The sequence below is a fragment of the Pocillopora damicornis genome, chromosome 14, assembly GCF_964200805.1.
Source record: "Pocillopora damicornis chromosome 14, jaPocDami1.2, whole genome shotgun sequence".
NCBI lineage: Eukaryota > Metazoa > Cnidaria > Anthozoa > Scleractinia > Pocilloporidae > Pocillopora > Pocillopora damicornis.
The window spans coordinates 15,955,792-15,978,304 of NC_142683.1; the positions used below are offsets into that span (position 1 = coordinate 15,955,792).

The window sequence follows — 22,513 nt, forward strand, 5'->3', positions numbered from 1 at the left end:
CATACTTGACCTCTCCAGGCCTTGGCCAAGAAACAGTTATAAAGAAATGTGTGGGATGAAAAATAAATGTTCAAAATCTTCAAGGATCTTCCATTTTCTTGTCAGGATTTTTAGGGGTCTTTTATTTCCTTTCCAAGATCTTTCATTTTCTTGCCAAGATCTTTACGGATCTTCAAAATTTTCTTGCCAAGATCGTTCAGGATCTTGGCAGGAAAGTAAAAGATCCTTGAAGATCTTGGCAAGAAAATGAGAGATCTTCAAAGATCTTAACAAGAATTTGGAAGATCCTCAAAGAATTTTCAAAGATCTTTAAAGGATCTTTGAAGTTCTTGTCAAGATTTTTGGAGATCCGGACAAGATCTACGAGGATCTTGACAGGAAAATTAAAGATCCTTAAAGATCTTGGCAAGAAAATGAAAGATCCTTGAAGATCTTGACAAGAACTTTGAAGATCCTTGAAGATCCTGGCAAGAGAATGAAATATCCCTGAAGATCTTAACGATAATTTTGAAGATCTTTAAAGGTTCTCGTAAAGATCTTGTAGGATCGTTAAAGATCCTTCAAAGATTTTCACCAGGGATGTATCACAACAAGTCAAAAAATATAGAAAGCGCTCGCCGCATCGGCACTTTTTTTCATTGTTTTGGTAGCCACTTTGGAAATTTAGCCAGGCATTTTAAGGTAGGTAATTCAAATATGATATATTGTAGTGTACACGTAAATACGCTAGTCATAAAATCAGCAGTCCACTGTTTGTAACTCTGCAAAATTATCATGATAATATGCGAAACTTTGTTCGACCATTTCCGCTTCTCGACAAGTCTTTCCACTTGATACAATTTTACTCCGGGTTTATATTTCCTTTTGCTTTTATAAGCAATAATAATCTACACGATCTTTAATTCTTACCGATCGTGCCATGTTGTTTTTGCAACCTTACACCTTTGGGCATGCTCCGTAGAACTTTGAGTACACCACAGTCAGGGGGTATGGCACTAACGAAATGACTCGGATTAATTGTAATGTTTTCTTTCTTTCATATTGGACTATTTCCTTCTGTCATTTCAAACTAAACTAATAGATAAATATTCGCCACCCAGAATGCCTTCAATGAAAATCACCAACGGGTAGCACTCATGATTTTATGTGGAACAAGCAAATGCAATTGGGCAATCTCATTTCTGAATTTTCGTTAAATTTCCGACTCGAGTTATGACGAACAAGAACGAGGAGCATGTGGTTCACTCGTTAATTTATGTAGGAAAAAAAAAAGAGCAACGAAGACGATCATTTATTCCAAAATCTATGTGCGAGCTGGATTTCAGCTTATTTTCATTTTCTACAGGTGTGCTGATAAATATTCAGTTACGCTGTGTTCTTAATATAACCTACATTTTTTCAAAAGAAGTCAAATGATGTGTTAAAGAATTCGTATTTTGATTTGTCGCCTTAAATTTTTCTCTGACTGAAAATACCTGCCAAGTTTTGTATCATTTAATAAGCAAGGAGCGTTTTAAATCTCCCCTCGAAACATGTGTTTGTGACAACTGCTTCCTCTTTCAATTTCTATAATGCGAACAGGATGTAACACGCAGACGGTAGTTTATAATCAAAATAAAAAGGAAAAAAGGCTTCAGATTATCTCGTAACACTCAGTTTTCTCGGTTCTCACTAAATATTCTTCTAAGAAAATAGAGTAAGCAGGGACACAAATCGATAACATTTTCATAACATGCTCTTGTCTGCGATCATATGGTCTAGTGTGTTGTTGCCGGCTCACTTTGCTGAAAGACCTATATGAAACCAAGACCCCACGCCTCATACCGGATTGTCTATATTTTACAATGTAATAAGTTTTTCTTTGTTAATACAAACTGGCAATGTTACTGATGGAACACTGCGAGTGGGTGAGACAAAAATCCACTTGGTCCAATTAATTATTTCAGAGCTTACCTTAAAACGACGTTTCGTCAGCGATGGAGCGTTGAATTCGTCCTTAAGAACCTGTTAAATTTGTAAAATTTTGCAAGACCGCAGATATTTTGATGAGTTCTTCAGAAGGTGACTTATAACACGAACGGTGTCGAGAGGGTACTCTTTTCCTAGTGATCTCACGACGTAGGAATATTTGATTTTATTCCTCTGAAATTTAGCTCGCGATAACTTAGTAGCAACGCTTTGAGCTGGGGATGGCAAGCGTTAAAAATTTCTCGCTGCCACCAAAGATGTTTACTTGACCGCTACAGGATGCAACTGACTCACTTTTTGTTTCACGACCATACTGATGTTTTTACCATTGCGTGACATTCTCAGGAAAACCAAAAGTTGATGATACATTGTGAACTTTCCCGAGGAAATGAGTCATGAATAGTGAATAATACACGGGCGCGCGTAGATGCGAATTTGGTTGGTGGAATACAATTCAAACACGTAAAAAATTGACTAATTTTCATGTAGTGCAATGATTGGGTATGTTCTTGCGGACTTCGGACATTGTTTTTATGGTACGTGATGGAACGTGAGTTGTTAGGCATGTAACAAAAAAAGAGCATGACTTTCAGACGGACGAAAATATCGCGTTACTTCACCTTGAGAGAAAAAAAACTTAACTTATCTGAATTTACACCACAGGCAGCCCAAGCTCCCAGCCGTGAGGTGATTATCTTGCGAAATAAGATTCAAGGTGATTTTTTCGGATTTTCTTTATCTGGGGGTGACATACCTGAATATTTTTAGGAGCTGTGCCATATTTTGACTTCCCCCACAGGCTCGTCGAATTCAAACAAGGAGTCAAAATACATATATGTTATTTGCCGGCTGGGAGGTCCGTATGGTGAAAAACTGTGACCGAGGTCCTGAAAATACTGCCCGAGGCCGTAGGCCGAGGGCAGCATTTTCAAGACCGAGGTCACACTTTTTCACCATACGGACCGACCCTTAGCCGGTAAATAACATATTTATTTTTTTTAAACTTGACGAAATTCTTTCCGAAAGAACCCGAATGATTTATGGACGTAAATACGGCAAGATCTTCCATAAACTGAACAATTTTTGAGTGGGTAAATGGTGGTTAAAATAGAGGTGATGCAAATTTAAGAGAGATGCCTCAGCGAAACATTTTCATTTCCGTAACGATAAAGGTGATTTAAAAGGCTTCCAAACAAACTTTGAAACATTATTTTTACAAGTATCTGTCACAATCTGACACGTGTCAATAAGAGAGCGCGCAAGAAAAAAAAAGCGTAAGAACATTTGAAAACAAACAGAACTAGTTTGGCAAGGACTGTCACGACAATGTTTTCTTCAAAATCAGTTAATGATCTAACGGAAAGTATTATTCACTCTCATCGACCATTCATTTATGTACGAAGATTTACCTCTGTTCATTAAGTAAACGGCGAGGAAAGTAATTGTGAGTAAATTCAATTTTTTTATTTTGAAGTTGTGAGAGTTTGCTCGTTTGTTTGCTGTAATGGCGTGTTTAACTCTGATCTTTCCTTCACAAAAACTAAATTCGAACGGCACACTCCAACGAGACACAAGGGAATGTAATGCGGCCTTTTCTAAAAAAATTCCTTCAATTTCTGTTGTGCAATTTAAGGTACAAATGTCCAAATTGAACGGAATTGGAAAGACTCACAAGGAGCGTATATTTGTTGTAGAACTTAAATTAAAACTTCGCTCGCTCTTTCACTATGAACAAATTGCTCGAGAAAATTCAGATATTAAATGAATGAAAGTTCCATCGTTCAGTTTAACTGTAACCAAATACCTCACGTTTCATCTTTCTGGGTACTTTTTGTGACGATTAAAATTAATTGCGGACGGTTTTTAGGCCGCTTGTCAACCAACGTAATGACACTATTGTTTATACAAATTCATTCTGAAACCAATATTTTTAAATTTCTGTCAACCAAAGTGATTTGATAGAGAGAAAAGAGAGGATTCATAAGTTATTTATCGGCTTGAGGTAGTGACCGACGTGTTTGCTTAAAAATACTACCCAGCCGGAAAACGAGGTATATTTATGAAAAATGACAACGAAAGTTGGGATGTACTCGGCGACTCACGAAAGCGTTACCGTGGCCCGTGGGCAGAGATAGGAAAATACTAACCGGGTAAAGAACCAATCAGATTGCAAGATTCGTTAGCGTGCCCTCTAAAAAAACAATAATAGGCAATACTATACACCAATGAATAGTCTACTAAGTTATTTATGATCCAACTGCTTTTTTTTCCACCAAGTCTTTCTGCTCATTTCTCATAAGGCGGGAAAAGCAAAGTGGATAGAGAAGCGCAGCGTGCGCAGCCGGCCGGTTAAACAGATTTTTTTACAGTATAAAATAACCAACTGTACACATGTGGTATATACATATATTTTTTTTTTGAGAGGGCACGGTAACGAATCTTGCAATCTGATTGGTTTGTTTGGAAGTCTTTTAAATTATCGTTACGGAAATGAAAATGTTTCGCTGAGGCATCTCTCTTTAATTTGCATCACCTCTATTTTAACTACCATTTACTGGCTCAAAAACTGTTCAGTTTATGAAAGATCTTGCCGTATTTACAGCCCTAAATCTTTCGGGTTCTTTCGGAAAGAATTTCGTCAAGTTTCAAAAAAATAAATATGTTATTTACCGGCTAAGGGTCGGTACGTATTGTGAAAAACTGTGACCTCGGTCTTGAAAATGCTGCCCTCGGCCTACGGCCTCGGGTAGTATTTTTTTTCACCATACGGAAAGGCCGGCAAATAACATATATATATTCGCGTTAATTGAACTCTACCTTGTGCAGTTGGATTATTAAGTCAAATTATCTCGTTGTACCCCTCACTGACGCAGCACCACAGTTTCCTTAGAAACTAAACCCATTTATTCCTACGTTGTTATATACAATGCCTGCAGCTGGTGCGAGGCCAAAAGCAACCAAAATATACTTAATAGACTGCGCTTGGAGTAGAAATCTCCCAAAAACTCAGCATACTTCGTATACACATACCTTAACATTACTAAAATACTTCTCGAGCGCTTCACATAACATTATTCTCTCACTTTCATACGATCTGGTTAGCTATACTTTATTATTTATTTATTATCCAGTCTATCGAGTTCATGTTCCATATAAAGCCGTTTTCTTCTTGATTTGTGTTCTTTGTTGAAAGAAATTTGATCATATGAATTAACGTTTAAGCGTTTGACGAAAATGAAATATCGTATGCATAAATCAATTTATTGAACAGCTCGTTAAAAGGAAATGTGTAGCAGCGAGAGAGGAGAATTAACAATCAGATCTTGGGAGTTAAAGGGTTAAAGTCTCTTGAAGTGATAGAATTATCATTAGCTCTTCGGATTAGATAGAGATACTCTACTACATTAATTGATTAAATCGTTTTGTAAAGAAGCCTTTGACGGTGGCATATATGCGTTGATAACGAAAATCTGAAAAGGAGAGGCGAAAATTAATTAATATGACATGAGCCCCAAAAAATGTTTAGCGAAGACGTACATCAATCAACAAAAAAGTCTTCCTCGGCGTTACTTCTTAGTTCCCAGAAAAGATGCGTAGCCTCCATGCTAAAGTTTTAAACTGCTTTCCCCTATGAAGGAGACTGTCAGCGTAGCTCAGTTCAATAAACAATAGCTTTGTAAAATTAGTTTAAAACATTTGCGCTCGTTTTCTACTCACTTTGAATTAGAAATGTGAATTCAAACTTTCTGCGTCCTTAGAGATAGATTGTGAACGCAGTCTCGTCTGGCTACCACGATCGCAAAACACCTTAGCGATCTCGTGTTTACCAATTTGTTCACCTTCCCTGGAAATGGTTTCTTGTTGCTGTTCACCTTCCTCGAGTGTAACATCAACGACACCACTGTCTTTTACCGCACCTACAAGAGTGGGCATCTCCACTTGTCCTGTTTGCAGTTGATTATCAAGAACATTCATCTCAACCATACCTGTTACTTCCGCCTGCAGGCCACTGAGGGGGAGGAGCAGGGCCAGGAAGCAGGAGAGGGACCACTGTGGATTTTGTTGCCATTCCTTGAAGTATCCGTACAAATGCAGGACATACTGAACTAAAAATTAAGATGTATGGGAATGATTTTGAATTCAGAAAACTATTGCTTTACTTTTCAAAAAAATATTTTCAACCTGGCAACAATAGAAGAATATCTTCCATTTAAGTAATGACATAAGCACAAACAGATGACTTTTGTCACCTCAAGTCATAGTGACTCAGAAGAGCTACGATCTCATCTTACTTTATTACGACCGACAAACCAAGAACACCACACAATGATCTGGCCAGGTTTCGAACCCAGACCTCATGACCCGGAGTCCAGCACACTAAGCATTACGCTATCGCGTCTCCCTTATAGCGCTAAAAGAACGTGATTAATTTGGTATTTTTGTTGATAGCCAACAGGATCGGATAAGAGGAAGACACGTAACATGTAAATCGCTTTTTAAGAATCTGTTAGCTTGGTCAGTCGCTAATAAGTCCATGAAAGGCAGATGACGAATTAAGTTTTAAAAGCATATGGAAGGAGATAAAACATCACTTGTTTGACTGTGGTGAAACCTGAAGAAAATTAAGTCCTTACCGGATACACCTATGTGTTCAATATGATTTCCTTTCTTCGCGGCGAATTACATCCGTTCGTTTTCTCTCTGGCTGTAGCTGGATGCAGTTTAAGACCATGCAAAAGACCAGGGTGTTAGTACAGAGTCAACAGACTGATCTTTTTATTTTTGAGAGAACGTGAGAAAATCCAGGTATTCATGCCAAGTCTAGACGTGAAAAAATAAACAAAAAGAGTTAAATTTCCTGTCAGTTACTAGCTATATTTTCCCTTCGTCTACAGTAAGACAGCAAGTATTCAAATGAGCCAAAAAAGTTGAATTGTTACTCTAGCAGTAATGAATATTTCAGCTACTATAACTTCTCTGTCTATATACCTTAGTGTACCTCATTGTATCAGGAGCCCATTCCTGATTATATTCAATGCAATTTGTGTCTTATTTCTTTATCCGACGGTGTTCAATTCCCCCTTTTTTACACAGTAAATGAAAAGTAAACAATTTATATCAGCCAGCAATTAACAAGGCGTTCCTAACCTTGAGTTCACTTAATTACGTTGTCCTCAACTCAATTGTGACATGGCGACAAAATTGACTCTCTCTTCAGCATTACTCTTTTCATAGAGGAGGGAGGGAAGGGGAGGGGGGGCTTCAGAAAACATCCCAGCCATAGCTAGGAGTCAATCAGATTTAAAATCTCAAATCGATTTGCTTTCCCTCGTAAAATAGAGAGGCGATCAAAAACATGAATAAGACCCAATTCCTTTGTAATTTGTGTCTGATCTGACTCCCCTCCCCTAGTACCCACTAATTGACCAAATCATTTTTTATCCCTACCCCACACCCCTCAGAACTAACCTTAGACCTAATACGTATATTACGAGTGAAATTTTCTCTTCAGAACAGTCGAATTTAAGGTATCTTTTCGCTTCCGAAAGCTTAAACATTCGGAACTGCTTTGAAATAAGCTGAAGACTGTGGACTGCTAAACCTACGGGGAGACTATGTCATTATCAATCAGCTAAATTTTCGCAAATTAGCGGAATTCATCACTTGCGGCCCCGTCTCACACTGAGAAATAGTATTAGAAATAACCTGCCGTTAAGAACTGGAAACTCAGCATAATTTCCTGTCTCGTTGGTATATATATATTTGTAAAGGATATAAACCATCCTTTGTATACTTTACAAATTTGCATTATAGGCGTGGCGGTAAGTTAAACTTTTTTGTTCAATTGAGGACACGAGTTCATTACGTTTATTGAGTGGTGAGAATTCAGGTCGGCAGATGATAAGTAATTTTTCTTTGAGGCAGAGGTTGAACCTCTACCTCAAAGAAAAATTATTTGCTGACCTAAATTATGACCTCAAAGAATTTGTAATTCATATCCAAATGTCGCAGCTTTCGATAATTTTAGATGTAAAAGCTATTAAAAATTTTCGGTTTGATATATTTAATTAAGAATTAATATACTTCAGAATTATCAAAAAATTCTCATATGACATTGATGTTAAATGTTGTTATTAAGAAAATTCGTTAGGTACATTAAAGGCTGTTATCACCGGATGTCGTTGATAACAGCACTGGAACTTAGAGTAAACATTTGGGTCTGAGTTCCTTTCATAGCCCTTTAACAGTCCTTTTATTATATTTGTGTGCACTAGAGACGTCAGCAGAAAATAATGGAACAGGATTATTTATAGTTTCGAGTTACACATCGCATTCGTTTCGAAAAACATCCATCCCCTAGCTTTCCCCGCCGAGGTCGCCGGTGAATAAAATTAATGTATTAGCAGGGGCCCATTACCCGGAGCCTCCATACCAATTGTGCTCTTGAGTCAACCCTGTCATGTATCTCTTTATTTTTAGAACTGAGATATGTGTGTGTGTGTCTTGTTGTGGATATTGTTAAGTCTCTTGATTTCTTTGTATAACTGGCAAAATGAGAGTAAAATTTATTATCTAAAGTAAACGTGAATAGAATTTCAATTATTCAGAATTGATAACGATGATCATGAATGATTTTGGTTCAGACTTTTTTAGTCCAACCCAAGAATTCAAGACATGTTTCCCGCCTTAACGAGTTAGAAACTTGAAGGCGTAATCAACTCTCGATCTCTGTATCTTCACTTCATACGAGTCATGACTACACTGGAAAATGCTGTGTTTTCTTTATACGACGCAGAGGTTTTCATCGAGTATTTGAACCTTGGAGAGAGACATAAAACATGGCCCCTGAGGCTGGAACATTTCATTGTATGTATTCTATTATACCGACCAAGGCTACTTACGGGTACATATTGTTGTATAACGCTGTATAGTAATGTAAACTACAGAAGAGGGAAGTATAGAGCTATCTAGGAGTACATATCGCTGTTTATGATCCATCAATTTTTTTTTGCTCGCGCGCGATTGGTCTAAACGCAGCAAGCGACTGAAAATCCTCTAGCTAAGACTGGGAGATATCCGAGAATATAACCCGAGCGATATTCCCAAATTTTCAAATCTTACATCCACCACGATAAGTCTTCGTTTCAAACTTAATTCAATTCAGGATAAGTTAGTATTATCATCTGAGTTGATTACGTAAACTGAAAGCTTACGTTTCGAGCGTTAGCCCTTTGCAATCGCTCTGACGAAGGGCTAACGCTCTTTGTTACCCCCTTTAGTCATTCGATTCAGTAAGTTGTTCATAAACATTTTCCACGTGCGTTGCAAAATATTTGAAGGATAATAAATACAATAGCCTCTATTTTGCGAGAAAATACGTGCAGATATTTGCCCTTGGACATTGTCTGTCCCTCGAAGTACTCAGTTTTCGCATCTTGGAACAGACAATGTCCGCGGACAAATATCCGTACTCATTATCGCGCCAAATTGGAGAAATTATTTATATAGCGCTGTATGGTGATGTGAAATTCGGTAGAGGGAAGCATATGGTTATTTAGGGGTACATATTGTTTTGAAGCGCTATATGGTTACTGCATTTAACGGATTTACAGCGCTACTCAGGGGTTTAATGTTGTATTGTGCTGTATAATGATAAAAGTTGCAGTAGAGGGATGTATAGTGGTATTTAAGGGAGGGGAGAGAAGGGGATATTGGCGTGCGTATTGGAGGAGTTTATTCTACGATGTTGGGAGACATGGAGTCGAATGATCGACGGAACGTGTTTGCTCATAATGAATCTCAACTAGTCATCGACTATCTCTCTAAGCACTATAGTAACTTATCCTTTCTTAATCATTGTTTTGTCAAAACTCTTTTCCAGGGTCTTCTCTGCGTCTACATCCGAGATGGCGGCTACCGACTCTGTGGAGTCTGTGAATTGGCCTGCCGCTATCTTGGATTCGAAATGTAGGTGGACCCTGGGCGAGAGTTTGACCCATTCCCAATCAGATGATACATATCAAACTCATGGGGTACAAATACTCTTAACATGAATGTAGTGACCACGCCCACTTCAACACCCCACTCAAATCGAGTGTAATTTTCGAATGTTTTACCATTGTGCGGATTCTCTACGGAAAAAGCACTCAATGTACCTCTGAAATATTAAACTATAATATTGTGGCTTTCTATTTCGCTAATTTTCTAACTTGAAGGTAAAGTTTTTCCCTCGTCATTTTTACCTTTTCTCCGAGCGGTTGCGTGAAATTAACAAGGCGTTTTCGATCAAAACACGACCGAGCGAAGGGTCTCGGGCGATATCTCTTTTACGCAGGCGCAAATTAAAAATGTACCACCAGAATCAAAAAGAGGAACAAATTTCCTTTGTTTTAATATGTAAAGTGTCGAACAAAAAGCAGATTTGCCTTCGTCAAATGGCGTTTTAAAACAGCTGTATCTTTCTCCTTTTGATTTTTCCTGTTTTGTAAGCGTGAAAGCAGTAGGAGAGGGATCGGGAAACTCAGAAAGCGCTTCGGGAATTAATCTGCCATCGTTTACTTACAAGATAAACAAGTAAGATTTGTGAAGTTCGTTGAAGTATGAAGTCTAAATAAATGCCTTTTTAAGGTGGTACAACCCTCAAAAAATCAACATTTTTTCATATGTTTTTTTACAAAAAGTTATCTATATCACCTAAATTGACACATGGAGACAACTGTATTTTTGCAGTTTTTGACTTGATATTTTATTATTGCTGCTGAGAATTAGCAAATGATGCTCCCCGGTGGGCAACCAAACAAGAACAGTCATAACTCTTTAACATTAGATTAAAAATTCACAAAATTTTTAGACAATGATCTTTACATGTGTTATGGAGAGCGCCCATGTTTTTTTAGAGTGCGTTGCGTTACATAATTATTAAAAATAGAACGAAGAAGTTTCTAGAACATTTAGTCATGATGACTAAGCGAGAACTTTAAGGAGAACCTTCTAGAACCGTGACTCAGCATATTTTTGTTATGATGTAATCATAGTGTAATGTTTCTAAAAATAACAATATTACAGATCTCTAGAACATTCTAGAACTTTTCCGAAAGATATATAAGGAGTCACGCTAGCTTAAAGAAACAGGCCTTTTTAGTGAGCTATAACTGCTGTTGCGAAGAGCCCAGAGGAGCGAGAGCCGGACAGAGTTGTTTATTGGAATTGAAAGCCGTGTGGAAGGCTACGTGAGAGAAAGAATTACGGACGTCGACAGTTTGTTAAAGATTTTCAAGAGAACTGTGAGTTGTGCGGTAGTGCACTGAGATTTAAGTGATATTATTTGTAAAGGGCTCTAAGTTATAGGGATACTGATTGTATTAGCATTTATATCGCTCCGTAGATAAGTGAAAAAGATAGTTATTGTATTGGTTGTCGATATCGCTTCGTAGTTATTACGTTGGTCAATAAAATAGTTGAGTTGTACGAGTTGTATCTTTCTGGCGGTTTGGAAAATACCGTAACACATGCACCTGCATGCAATGAACTACAGAAACACCTCTCAGTCATATAGAATGGAAAATATTAAAGAAAACACAACAACTTTCAGGAATTGATAAGATGAGCAATCTCATTTTGGTCATTTAACAACAAAAGATGCACCTAAGTGTATGTTTCTAGTTCATTGCATGCAAAAATATACTGAGATCTCTCACTCCAAAAATGAGAAGAATTGAATAAAACGCTGGAAAGTTATCTTTGCTAGCGTGTCGGTAGTTTCATAAAATTCGAAATTGAGAGAAAACTGGTTTAAAGTTTTTAAACTGATTTTTTCAAGACTTGAACACAGTTTCCATGAATTGAATTGTTCAAAACTGACCAGGGCCATAGCTGACTCCTTCAGTTTGCTTATTATGGTCATCTTTTCGTTTTTTAAGGCCCCTAATCACTTTGCGTCGCTTCTTGGTAGTAGCTTTGCTTTTATGTTGCGCAATATTAACTCTAAGCTGGTCTTGGAGTCTGCAACCCTCCTCGGTATATTTGCCAGAAGGAATACCAAGGGCTTGGAAAAGCTTAATAATACTCATTGAACCAATATTAAAATAAGAAACAGCATCATAAAGTCCTAATTCTAATGTCTCCCTTCCAACATAAATTTCTTTTGGAATCCTTTGCCATACCATGCCATTCAAAGACTCATTTTGATTTTGTGTCTTGCCATGTAAGCACTTCTGCAATAAGTTGTTCTCACTAAGTCGAATATATTCACTTTGTCCTTTTGATACTTGCACCAACTTGCACTACCTGTTGGGCAGTGGTCATGAAGTGGGCGTGCCTCACTTGAGGCACAATGCATGAGGCTAGCATGGATAGCTTTCTTCATTCCAGCCAAATTTCCAACATTGGACCTTATGGCAATGCCATAATAGTTCTGCAGTTTATCAATTAGACTATCTGTGAGTTTCCCTCTGCCTCCAAGGCCTGGATTGTCACGTTTTAATTTGCGAAGTGCAGTTCCAACCCTCTTCTGCACATGACCAATGCATTCTTTCTTTTCCACTAAAATTCCAGCATCTTGATAAATATTCTTTATCCTGGAAAAACTCTTGCTGTCCCCATCCCCATAAAATTCAGTGTACCTGAGATTGTGCAGCTCAACAGACCTTTGAAATATGCGCTCTGCACCCTCTGGTTCCATAGCAGGTGCTGATCCCTGGAAATTTGACTTGCAAGTGGTGTGATCAGCTCTCCACATCTGATATTCGAGAGAATTCTTGTCCATTTGTTCATGCCGCTCACACTGTTTGCATCCTTGGCTTAGGGCCTCCACATCAAGAACCTTTCCTGTGTCCATAGATATGACAGTCACACAACCATTGCGTGACGAGTAGCCTCTCTTTTGCCATGTTCCGTCACAAGAAACACCACAGTTCACAGGTAGACCTTCAGAAGAATTTACATCCTTCTTGAGAGATAAAACTTCTTCTCTTGCCTTTTTCATTGTTTCCTTTGCAATCGCTTTCATGTGACGGCCGATTACGCGCGAGTTGCTGAGGAAAGCTTTCTCAGTTGGAGGTGGAGGCATGTTCATAATTGTGCAGAATTTCCTTGCACCAGCATAACCCTTTCCAAGAGTTCTCATACCATAAACGATTCGCCGATTTACTTCAAAACTCTTTCCTTACTTTTTTGATGTGCAAAATGAATGTTTCCATCCACACTGCTCGCACAGCAAACGCAAAGTTGACGCACATCCCTTCCGTTTCAAATTATCTTCCATAAACAAAAGACTGAAATCGCCGCATTCGCCACAACGTAGCAAAGAAAAAACGGACGATAGCACCTCCATATCACAGAACCTGAACCCTGTAATGGATGGACTGGTTTCCTCTTTATCTACCTTGATCAGCTTAGGCTTGGGTTTGTCTTCTTGGGAAGTTGATTGAAGCTTTCGATACGAAGCCGAAGATTCCTTCGCTTCGCTCTGATCATGTGAAATGCCATCTGTGGATTCACGTATCCCACTCGAAGCGCTTTCGACAACAATCGACTCTTCTTCGTTAATTCTTGGACTATTTGAAAAGCGATTTCCATAAAATTTGCGCTTCTTGCGTCTCTGAGACGAAAATTTCGGCATTTTGATGATTGAAGCTCTCTCACTTGCGAAAATTCACAACTGAATGATTGATAATAACGGCTGTTCACCGAAACATATCAAAACGAGGCTGAAAGTCATTGTTGGGCCCCAGTCTCCCAATGGCTTACTCAAGACGCAATCAGCTTGCTTTGATCTGGGAGGAAATCGCACTTTTAGGCCCTAAAAGGACGCATTTAAAAATGCGTTTCCATGGCAACGGAGCAACAGTGCCTTAGAAATTGCATTTTATTACTATTTCCTGACAAATTATTCACAAAAAGACATTTGGGGCTATTAAACAAAAGCCTTTAGAAGTGAAATCGAATGGAAAAAAAATAGACTCATTTTCAACAAAAATTGCATTTTTTTTTGTATCGTACCACCTTAAAGCTTGTTTGCTGGATTTTTCGTAAACTTCCCTGATTAATTTTTCGTTTCAGCTTACTAGTCTATACTATTTCAAAGCAATGTCAAGACGAAGACGGAGAACCATGAGTCGGTCCTTTCAACAATCGTAAACAAAGTGTTTGGGCAATCAGGTATACGAGATGTAATAATCAATAGCCGCATATCAGAAGTCTTCGGAAAGAAAGTATTCTGTCTTCAGAAAGCTGTCAAGAAAGCTAATAATCGTGGCGGAAGGCAATTAAACGGGCCCTCGGTATCGATTTGATATCATATCGATCTCAATATTATACAGTTTTGTATCTTTCTTCCGTGGATTCGCCTTTCTAACGGGGGTGTATGTTGAGAATTCATTGCAAAATCGCTTTGTTTTTTTAATTTCCCTCTTTGACCTGTCCGCCATTTTGAAAATTCGTAACGGAGAGCATGCGCATTACGTGGGGTTAGTGGTTGCGTACACCTGGAACCGAGAAAAACAAATGTTCGTCGCACTGGGGAAAGAGTTTGATATGGAGAAGCCTTAATTTGGACATTGAAGGACTCGTTTCCAACAAAATGCACCGATTATGTCGCCGAGACTTGGAGGGAGCTGTTCCGCTTTATAACTGCTACTATGATGAGAGGACTGAGGAGAGCCAACACTGGCACGTGAGACTTAAAACTGAGAGACCATGTGGCCTGGGAATGAGTTGAGGGGAAAACTGGGATTTTACTGGAGATGACTTAAAGAGGACACCATCCTAAAGTGGACAAAATAAGCATGATAACAACTACTATAGGGGAGTAAGGAAGTATACGAGTTGTAAGAAGCCTAACGTTGCGCGAGGATTGAGACGAGTGAAAACTAAAACAGATAAGGAGATAGTCGCGTCTAATGAAGCGTGCAGAAGAATAAAGTTGAGTGAGATGAAAGAAGTGCGCGTAAAGATGGGAATAAAGGAAAATTGCGATTAAAAAAGGGAAGGAACCAAAGGAAGGAGAAAACAGATGCGAAAATATGAAAAGGTTTAAAAACTTGTGCGAGGAAAAAGGTGAAAAAGGCGCTCACATGTATAGCATGAACACGTCCGTCGGCGTTCAAAACCGCGTGAGAATATGGAGAACGATAGACAGTAAAAGAAAATAATCAAAAAGACGACGCGCGTTTGTTAAATGGGTGGGGGCTTGAAACATGGAATGTTTGTACCCTGTCAGCTACACAGATTATCAACTTAGCGCGCGCGAGTCAAAACAACCATTGAAGTCCACATAGGATTTATCTCTGCATCTCACGCGAATCCTTAGACAAACGATGAAAATCAACGCAGTTTTTGTATTTTATACACTGTATATTTCCCTTACACAAAGAATAGAAAAAATAAAGTACAAAACAAACTGCATTAAATTGTCCAAGGCTTTAAGTAAAATACGCGCTCAACTGAGACACTAAAATGAATCCATTTACTCCCAAGACTGATTATAATTTAAATTCTCCTCACAAAATTAATACACCGATAAACATGGTGTCCATACGATTTAGAGAAGATCTAAACTGGAGGATAACTTTTTGCTAGAAACGTAATGTTACATCGAATTCTCGGAATGAAACAACAAAGAAACATTCTTATCAGTTGAGAGAATTTTTCCTCAGAACTTGGGAGTTCATGAGTTAATTAAACTAAGCTGAATGAACAATTACCTTCAAAAATGATACAATACTTCACACAAACAGCATCAAAATACTTCGCACGAAATATATTGACATATTACAAAGCATATTTTGTTAAAACTGTTCCAGCTTGCATTTAAAATCCAACGCTACATTATACTCAAACATGTGCAAGGTTAACTAGTACATTATATACCAGCATATACCTATGGAAGTAACGAAAATCTGCTAAATTAAGATTGATTTTACAAAACTTTCTCCTTAAAAAGCTTTTATACAGTATATCTTAAACTTTTTACCACATAACGGGTTTTAATTACAAAGCGTACTCTAAATATCTAAGTATAAATTCTTAAATCTAAGAAAGATATTATCAGACATCTTCAATTTGTACCAAGGTAAATTTAAAGAAATGAAAACAATTTGAACAGGAAATTTTCAAAAATTAAAAGTTTATCCTGAGGCCCTGAAACTTTTCAACTACGGACTAGATTTACAATTATTCACGAACCTTTTCACCAAAATAATTCTCATTGAGGACTACATGGCTTATTGTAACTATACCTCTCTGATTTATTGGCGTAAATATTTTCCAACTGGAAACAACGAATTCCTTTTCACGTTAAAAGACAGCTATGGAAACTTCAGTTACAGTGAACTCTGCGTCGCTGTTTCTTTGTTTAGATTACACGGCAATTTTTAACCTCTCCGTCGTGGTTCTTCAAAACTGATGAGGGTGGAGATTCACAACTGTGTAGCTGTGTCTTGTTGTGGGTATTGCTCAGTGCCTTGATTTCTTCGAATAACTGGCAAAATGGGAGTAAAATTTATTATCTAAAGTAAAAGTGAATCGAATTTTCATTATTCAGAGTTAATAATAATATTCGTGAAAGATTTTGTTTCAGACTATTTGAGTCCAACCCAAAAATTCAAGACACGTTCCCGCCTTTAATTAAGAGTTTGAAACTTGAAGCCGTAATCAACTCTCGATCTCTGTATCTTCACGTCAGATTAGTCATAACCGCGCTAGAAAATGCTGTGTTTTCTTTAAACAACAGCGAAGTTTTCATCGAGCATTTAATGAACCTTGGAGAAAGACATAAAACATGGCCCGTGAGGCTGGAACATTTCGATGTATGTATTCTATTATGCCGACTAAGGCTACTTAGGGGTACATATATTTGTATAGCGCTGTGAAGTGATTTAAACTGCAGAAGAGGGAAGTCTGGTGCTATCTAGGGGTGCACATTGTTGTATGGCGCTGTATTATGTTGTAAACTTCAGAAGAGGGAAGTATAGTGCTATCAAGGGGTGCACGATTTTGTAAAGCGCTGTATAGTAATGTAAACTGCAGAAGAGGGAAGTATAGTGCTATCTAGGGGTACACACTGTTGTTTATGATCCACCAAGTATTTTTTTCGCACGCGATTGGTCTAAACGCAGCAAGTGACTGAATATCTCTCTGTAAAAACTGTGTTATATCCGAGAATATCACCCAAGCGATATTCCCCAATTCGCAAACCTTACGCCCACTGTGAAAAGTGTTCGTTTTAAACTTAATTCAATTCAGTGAGCTGTTCATAAACATTTTTTGCTCGAGCGTTGCAAAATAATTGAAGGATAATCCACACAACAGCTTCTATTTTTCGCGAAAATATGTACAATATATAATATGATATTTGTCCTTGGACATTATCTGTTCCTTGAAACTCACAGATTTTGCATCTTGGAACAGATAATGTCGGCGGACATATATCCGCACTTATTTTCGCGCCAAATTGGACCAATAGTAAAAATTCAGTTAAGGGAAACATTGTGCTAATCTATGGGTACACATTGTTTTCAAGCGCTGTAGAGTTGTATAAACTGCAGTTTACGGATGCACAATGTATTGAGGAATGTTTGGTATGGTATGGTGCTGTATGTAGATTTTAGCTGCAGTTTACGGATTAACAGAGCTACCCAGGGGTATATTGTTGTATTGTGCTGTATAATGATAAAAGTTGCAGTAGAGGTATTTATAGTGCTATTGAAGGGAGGGGAGAGAGGAACATATAGACGTGCGTATTCGAGGAGTTTATTCTAACGATAAGGAGACATGGAGTCGAATAATCGACGGAACGTGTTTGCTCATAATGGATCTCTCAAGTTGACATTGACTACCTCTTAGGAAGTATTATAGTAACTTATCCTTTCTTTTAAAATTATCGTTCTGTCAAAACTTTTTTCCAGGGTCCTCTCTGCGTCTACATCCAAGAAGGCGGCTATCGACTCTGTGGAGTCTGTGGATTGATCTGTCGCCATCTTGGATTCGCCATGTAGGTGGACCCTAGGCGAGAGTTTGACCCATTCTCAATCAGATGATAGAAGCTTTAATTTGGACATTGTAGAAATCGTTGAGGGACCTCTTTCGCTTCATTACTGCTACTGTGATGAGAGGACTGAAGAGAGCAAATACTAACACGCGAGACTTAAAAGTGAGAGACCCTATGGAATCGGAATCAGTCGAAAGGAAAACTGAGATTTTACTAGAGATGACGTTAATCGTTCATCCTGAAGTGGACAAAATAAGCATGATAACAACTACTCTGGGAGAGTAACGAGGTATATGAGTTGTAAGAAGCCTGACGTTGCGCGAGGATTGAGACGAATGAAAATTGAAACAGACAAGGAGATAGTTGCGTCTTATGAAGTTAACAGAAGAATAAAATTGAGGGCGATGAAAGAGGTGCGCGTAAAGATGGCAATAAAGGAAAAGTACGATGTAAAAAAAGGGAAGGAACCAAAGGAAGGAGAAAAAGGGGATGCACAAATGCGTCAAGTTGTAAAAACTTGTGTGAGGAAAAAAGGTAAAAAAGGCGCACACAGTATTAACACGTCCGTCGGCGTTCAAAACCGTGCGGAAATATGGAGAACGATAGACAGAGGAAGAGACACAATCGAAAAGACGACGAGCGTTTGTTAAGTGGGTGGAGGCTTGAAACATGGAACGTTAGGACACTGTCAGTTGCACAGATTATCAACTTGGCGCGCACGAGATGAGATCTGTTCTCTCTGCATCTCACGTGAATCCCTAGAATAAGGAGACAGACGATGAAAATCAACTCCGCTTTTGAATTTTATACACTGTATATTTCTCCTACACAAAGAAGTAAAAAAAAATAAGTGCAGTAGCAACTGCATAAAATTGTCGAAGGCTTTAAGTAAAATACGCGTTAAACGGAGACACTTAAATGAACCCATTTACTCCCAAGACTGATCATAGTTAAATTCTCCTCTCAAAATTAAACAAACACGGTGTCAATAGGAATTACAGAAAATGAAAACTGGAGGATAGTTTTTTGCTAGAAAGGTAATGTTACATCGAATTCTCAGAATAATGCAACAAAGAAACACGTTCTTATCAGTTGGGAGAATTTTTCCTCAGAACTTGGGAGTTCATGAGTTAATTAAAATAAGGTAAATGAAAAATTGTCTTCAACTACAAATAAAAATAGTATCAAAACACTTCATACAAAATACACTGACATCATACAAAGCATATTTAGTTGAAACTGTTAAAAATTAAGAAAGGTATTATCAGACATCTTCAAATTATACTGAGGTAAATTTAAAGTAATGCAAAAAAATTGAAGGAATTTTCAAAAATTGAAAGTTTTATCCTAAAGCGCTGAACCTTTCCAACTAAGGACTAGATTTACATTTTTGTTTATGATTCTTGAATTCCCCGCACCCAAAAAACTGACAACCAGAAATGCGGTGCGGGATAAGCAGACGATTCTTAGCCCATTTATTGAACTAACCAACTAATCACAAGACAAAAACAACTGTTTACACTGTTCAGACACCAAAAAATTAAACAAACTCTACACGTTCGATGCGGCCAAAGTAAATTGAATAAACAAAACCACTTATAATGACTGTCAATCATCAGGAAAGCACAACCAAAAATCGTTACGAGGAGATGGACTACAGGATTCCACCCAAACAATAAAGAAGAACAAAATTTAACTGTCCGCTTGTAAAAATCCACAATGAAACTTGTTTACTGTTCAGCGAATATATACTTGCTAGTTTACATATCACACTTCTTTCCCATAATCTCACGCCGGCACTTAAAACACACTGCCGACAAATGCACTCGTGCTTGGGAATTCAAGAAACCATTTATCTTTTGTTTCATTACGCTTCGCTACATTCAGGCAAAGATAAATGAACAATTCTTGAATTCCCCGCACCCAAAAAACTGACAACCAGAAATGCGGTGCGGGATAAGCAGACAATTCACAATCAGTGGCAAAAGCATATAAGGATACAATATAAGGCAATGTCCATTAAGCAAAACACATTTACAGTATAATAGACAGCTAATCGCTTGGATACCAGAAGGGTACTGTCCAAAAATTGTTAAGCATATCCACCTGCGGCAAGGCGGTTGGGTTAGACTGTAAAGGAGGAAACGAGTAACACTTGCACCAGTCAATCCATCGATTGGCTGCCCCTGCATACGAAGACACGGTTGAAACGGCACAGTCGTTAAGTATGACAGTTTTTAACAGTTCTACAAGCCTCTGAATCTCCGCGTTGCTCCGTTGGTAAGGCGACAAGCCTAAAGTGAAAACTCAACAATGTCCAAACATGGCATTTTAAAGACAGGAACAACATCCAATCGCTACAGAACACTAAACGCGCAAGAAACACATCGTCTGCAACGAGAAACTGCCCACATGGCAAGTAAACACAGCACCAGCACACACTCCAGCACAAGGAGGCTTGGCCCACTCGGCGTCAACTGGTAAGCAAATCCACACAAAGGATAGAGGAGTCCACTTGACTCTAAAAACGAACACACTACTGTGTCGGCAGTGCCCTCTCGGCTTGCTTCAGCTGCACAACTCGTGCGTACTAGTACAGTTCCAAGTCCACCGACTTGCAAAGAGCAAAGGCCCACACCTAGGCCAAAGAGGCTCAGATAGAACAAAAACAAATAATTAGGATGAACAAAACGTTCTACAGCAAAGCTAAGGAAACACAATTCTCAAAGCAAATACTCTCGATTTCGTTTCTCCCGAGACCTCTCTGCCTCCTTGCGCGCGACACGAAGTTTCTTTTCCTCTTCGTCATTTTTAGTGAGGGGGTCCGCCTCAAAATATTCTACCACGTCCCAGCCATCCCGGTCAGCAATAGAAATAGGCTTATTTCTGTTATCAAGAAGTGACATACCTTCGTTGGCAATCTTAGTGATGGCGTCACCCGCCCCAGCCCTCTCTAAAATCTGGTTGAACTTATCCTTGACGTCAGAGTTGAACTTGAACTGTTTCTTGTTACTCTTATATTTGAACTCGGGCTCCTCCTCCACAGACTTGCGTTTTAATGAGTCGAGCTGTTCTCTGACAACCTTGACCTCTTGCGTTCTCGTCTCCAAGGCCTTTAAGATTTCCTTTGCCCACGTTGGGGGCTCAGGGCTGCGAGAAGCCGAGCGACTTCTACGGTGCGAACGCTCGCGGACACTCCTTCGCGAAGGCGAAGCACTACGACCAGAACCGCTTGAAGCTGCAACATGTGAGCGAGAACTACGACGGCCTGAACTTCGAAGTTCTCTTGACCTGGACGGCCGGACAGCAGGGACTTCAATGTCCGGGTTGACTCTCGAAACATGAGAACGAACTGAAGCAGGGCGACCACGACGGCCCCGCGCCATATGGACGAGATAGGAAGAACGAGCTAAGAATTTAACTGTCCGCTTGTAAAAATCCACAATGAAACTTGTTTACTGTTCAGCGAATATATACTTGCTAGTTTACATATCACACTTCTTTCCCATAATCTCACGCCGGCACTTAAAACACACTGCCGACAAATGCACTCGTGCTTGGGAATTCAAGAAACCATTTATCTTTTGTTTCATTACGCTTCGCTACATTCAGGCAAAGATAAATGAACAAACCTTTTAACCAAAAAAAATCCCCATTATTGACTACATGGCTTAATTCATCTGCTTCTCCAATTAATTAGCGTTAATATTTTCTTACAAGAAACAGCAAATTCCATAGCACATACATTGGAAGTCACAGCTATGGAAACTTCAGTTACAGTGAACTCTGCTTCGCTGTTTCCTTGTTTAGATTACGTGGACAATTTTTAACCTATCGCCGTAGTTCTTTAAAACGAAAAGATAAGTGTTTGATAAAACGAACTAGAACTGACGAAACTCGTTCGATTAATAACAAGGTTGTAGCCAGCTTTTGACTTGTTATAGGCCTGTTCCTTAAGAAAGTTCAATTTTTGTTTCAACATTTGCAAGAGTCATATCATAAAAGCGAAGCGGGCGGAATGCAATTGTAGGCCGGGCCTACGGGACCAGAGGCTGGCTACACCCCTAAAAGTAGGTCTAATGTCTGTAACATATAGTCAGTAAATTCAATAAAATTATGTGTGATGTTTACTTCTTCAAATGAAGCTTAGAATGGCAATCTTGGCTCTGATAAAATTAGATTGCATTAGAATAGACTGAAAAAAATATTAGTCAATTTCTCTTGTGAAGATAATCTCAAATTGTAACAAAGTAATTTATGATGTAGAGAAATCACCCAAGTTTTATTAACATATTGCTGCAAATTTTGCAAATCAAACTTTTGGAAATAACAATTTGGCCAACTTTTGCAAATGACGGACTGTTTCTTTGCTTATCAAACGCTTAGAATATAAAGGTAATTAAAACCCGGTGAACAAGCTCATGGTTATGTAAAAGAGAAAGCCTTTAAATTGTTTCCATAGAACTTATTGTGATACAGGAATAGAGCTGAGTGTCATTTTGACGAAAACAAAAACCTCGTAATCTCCTTCAACTACTGTCGGCATTCATAAGAGAA

The 22,513-nt window shown here is 38.5% G+C and overlaps 2 protein-coding genes and 1 pseudogene across 2 annotated transcripts in view; 1 reads left to right on the top strand and 2 right to left on the bottom strand.

The window, feature by feature from the left end:
* The window catches only part of LOC149034685 (uncharacterized), a 340,415-nt gene that overhangs the window by 265,989 nt on the left and 51,913 nt on the right, over positions 1-22,513 (top strand). The window lies entirely within an intron of this gene.
* On the bottom strand, positions 11,767-13,800 carry LOC149034704 (uncharacterized; annotated as a pseudogene).
* On the bottom strand, positions 18,752-22,439 carry LOC149034705 (uncharacterized). The gene has a single exon (XM_089194398.1). The coding sequence runs from the start codon at positions 21,340-21,342 to the stop codon at positions 20,680-20,682; it is 663 nt and encodes a 220-aa protein (XP_089050524.1). The 5' UTR covers positions 21,343-22,439; the 3' UTR covers positions 18,752-20,679.

Excerpts from the sequence above, each read along its gene's own strand:
- LOC149034705 (XM_089194398.1), bottom strand. The coding sequence starts at position 21,342 with ATGGCGCGGGGCCGTCGTGGTCGCCCTGCTTCAGTTCGTTCTCATGTT.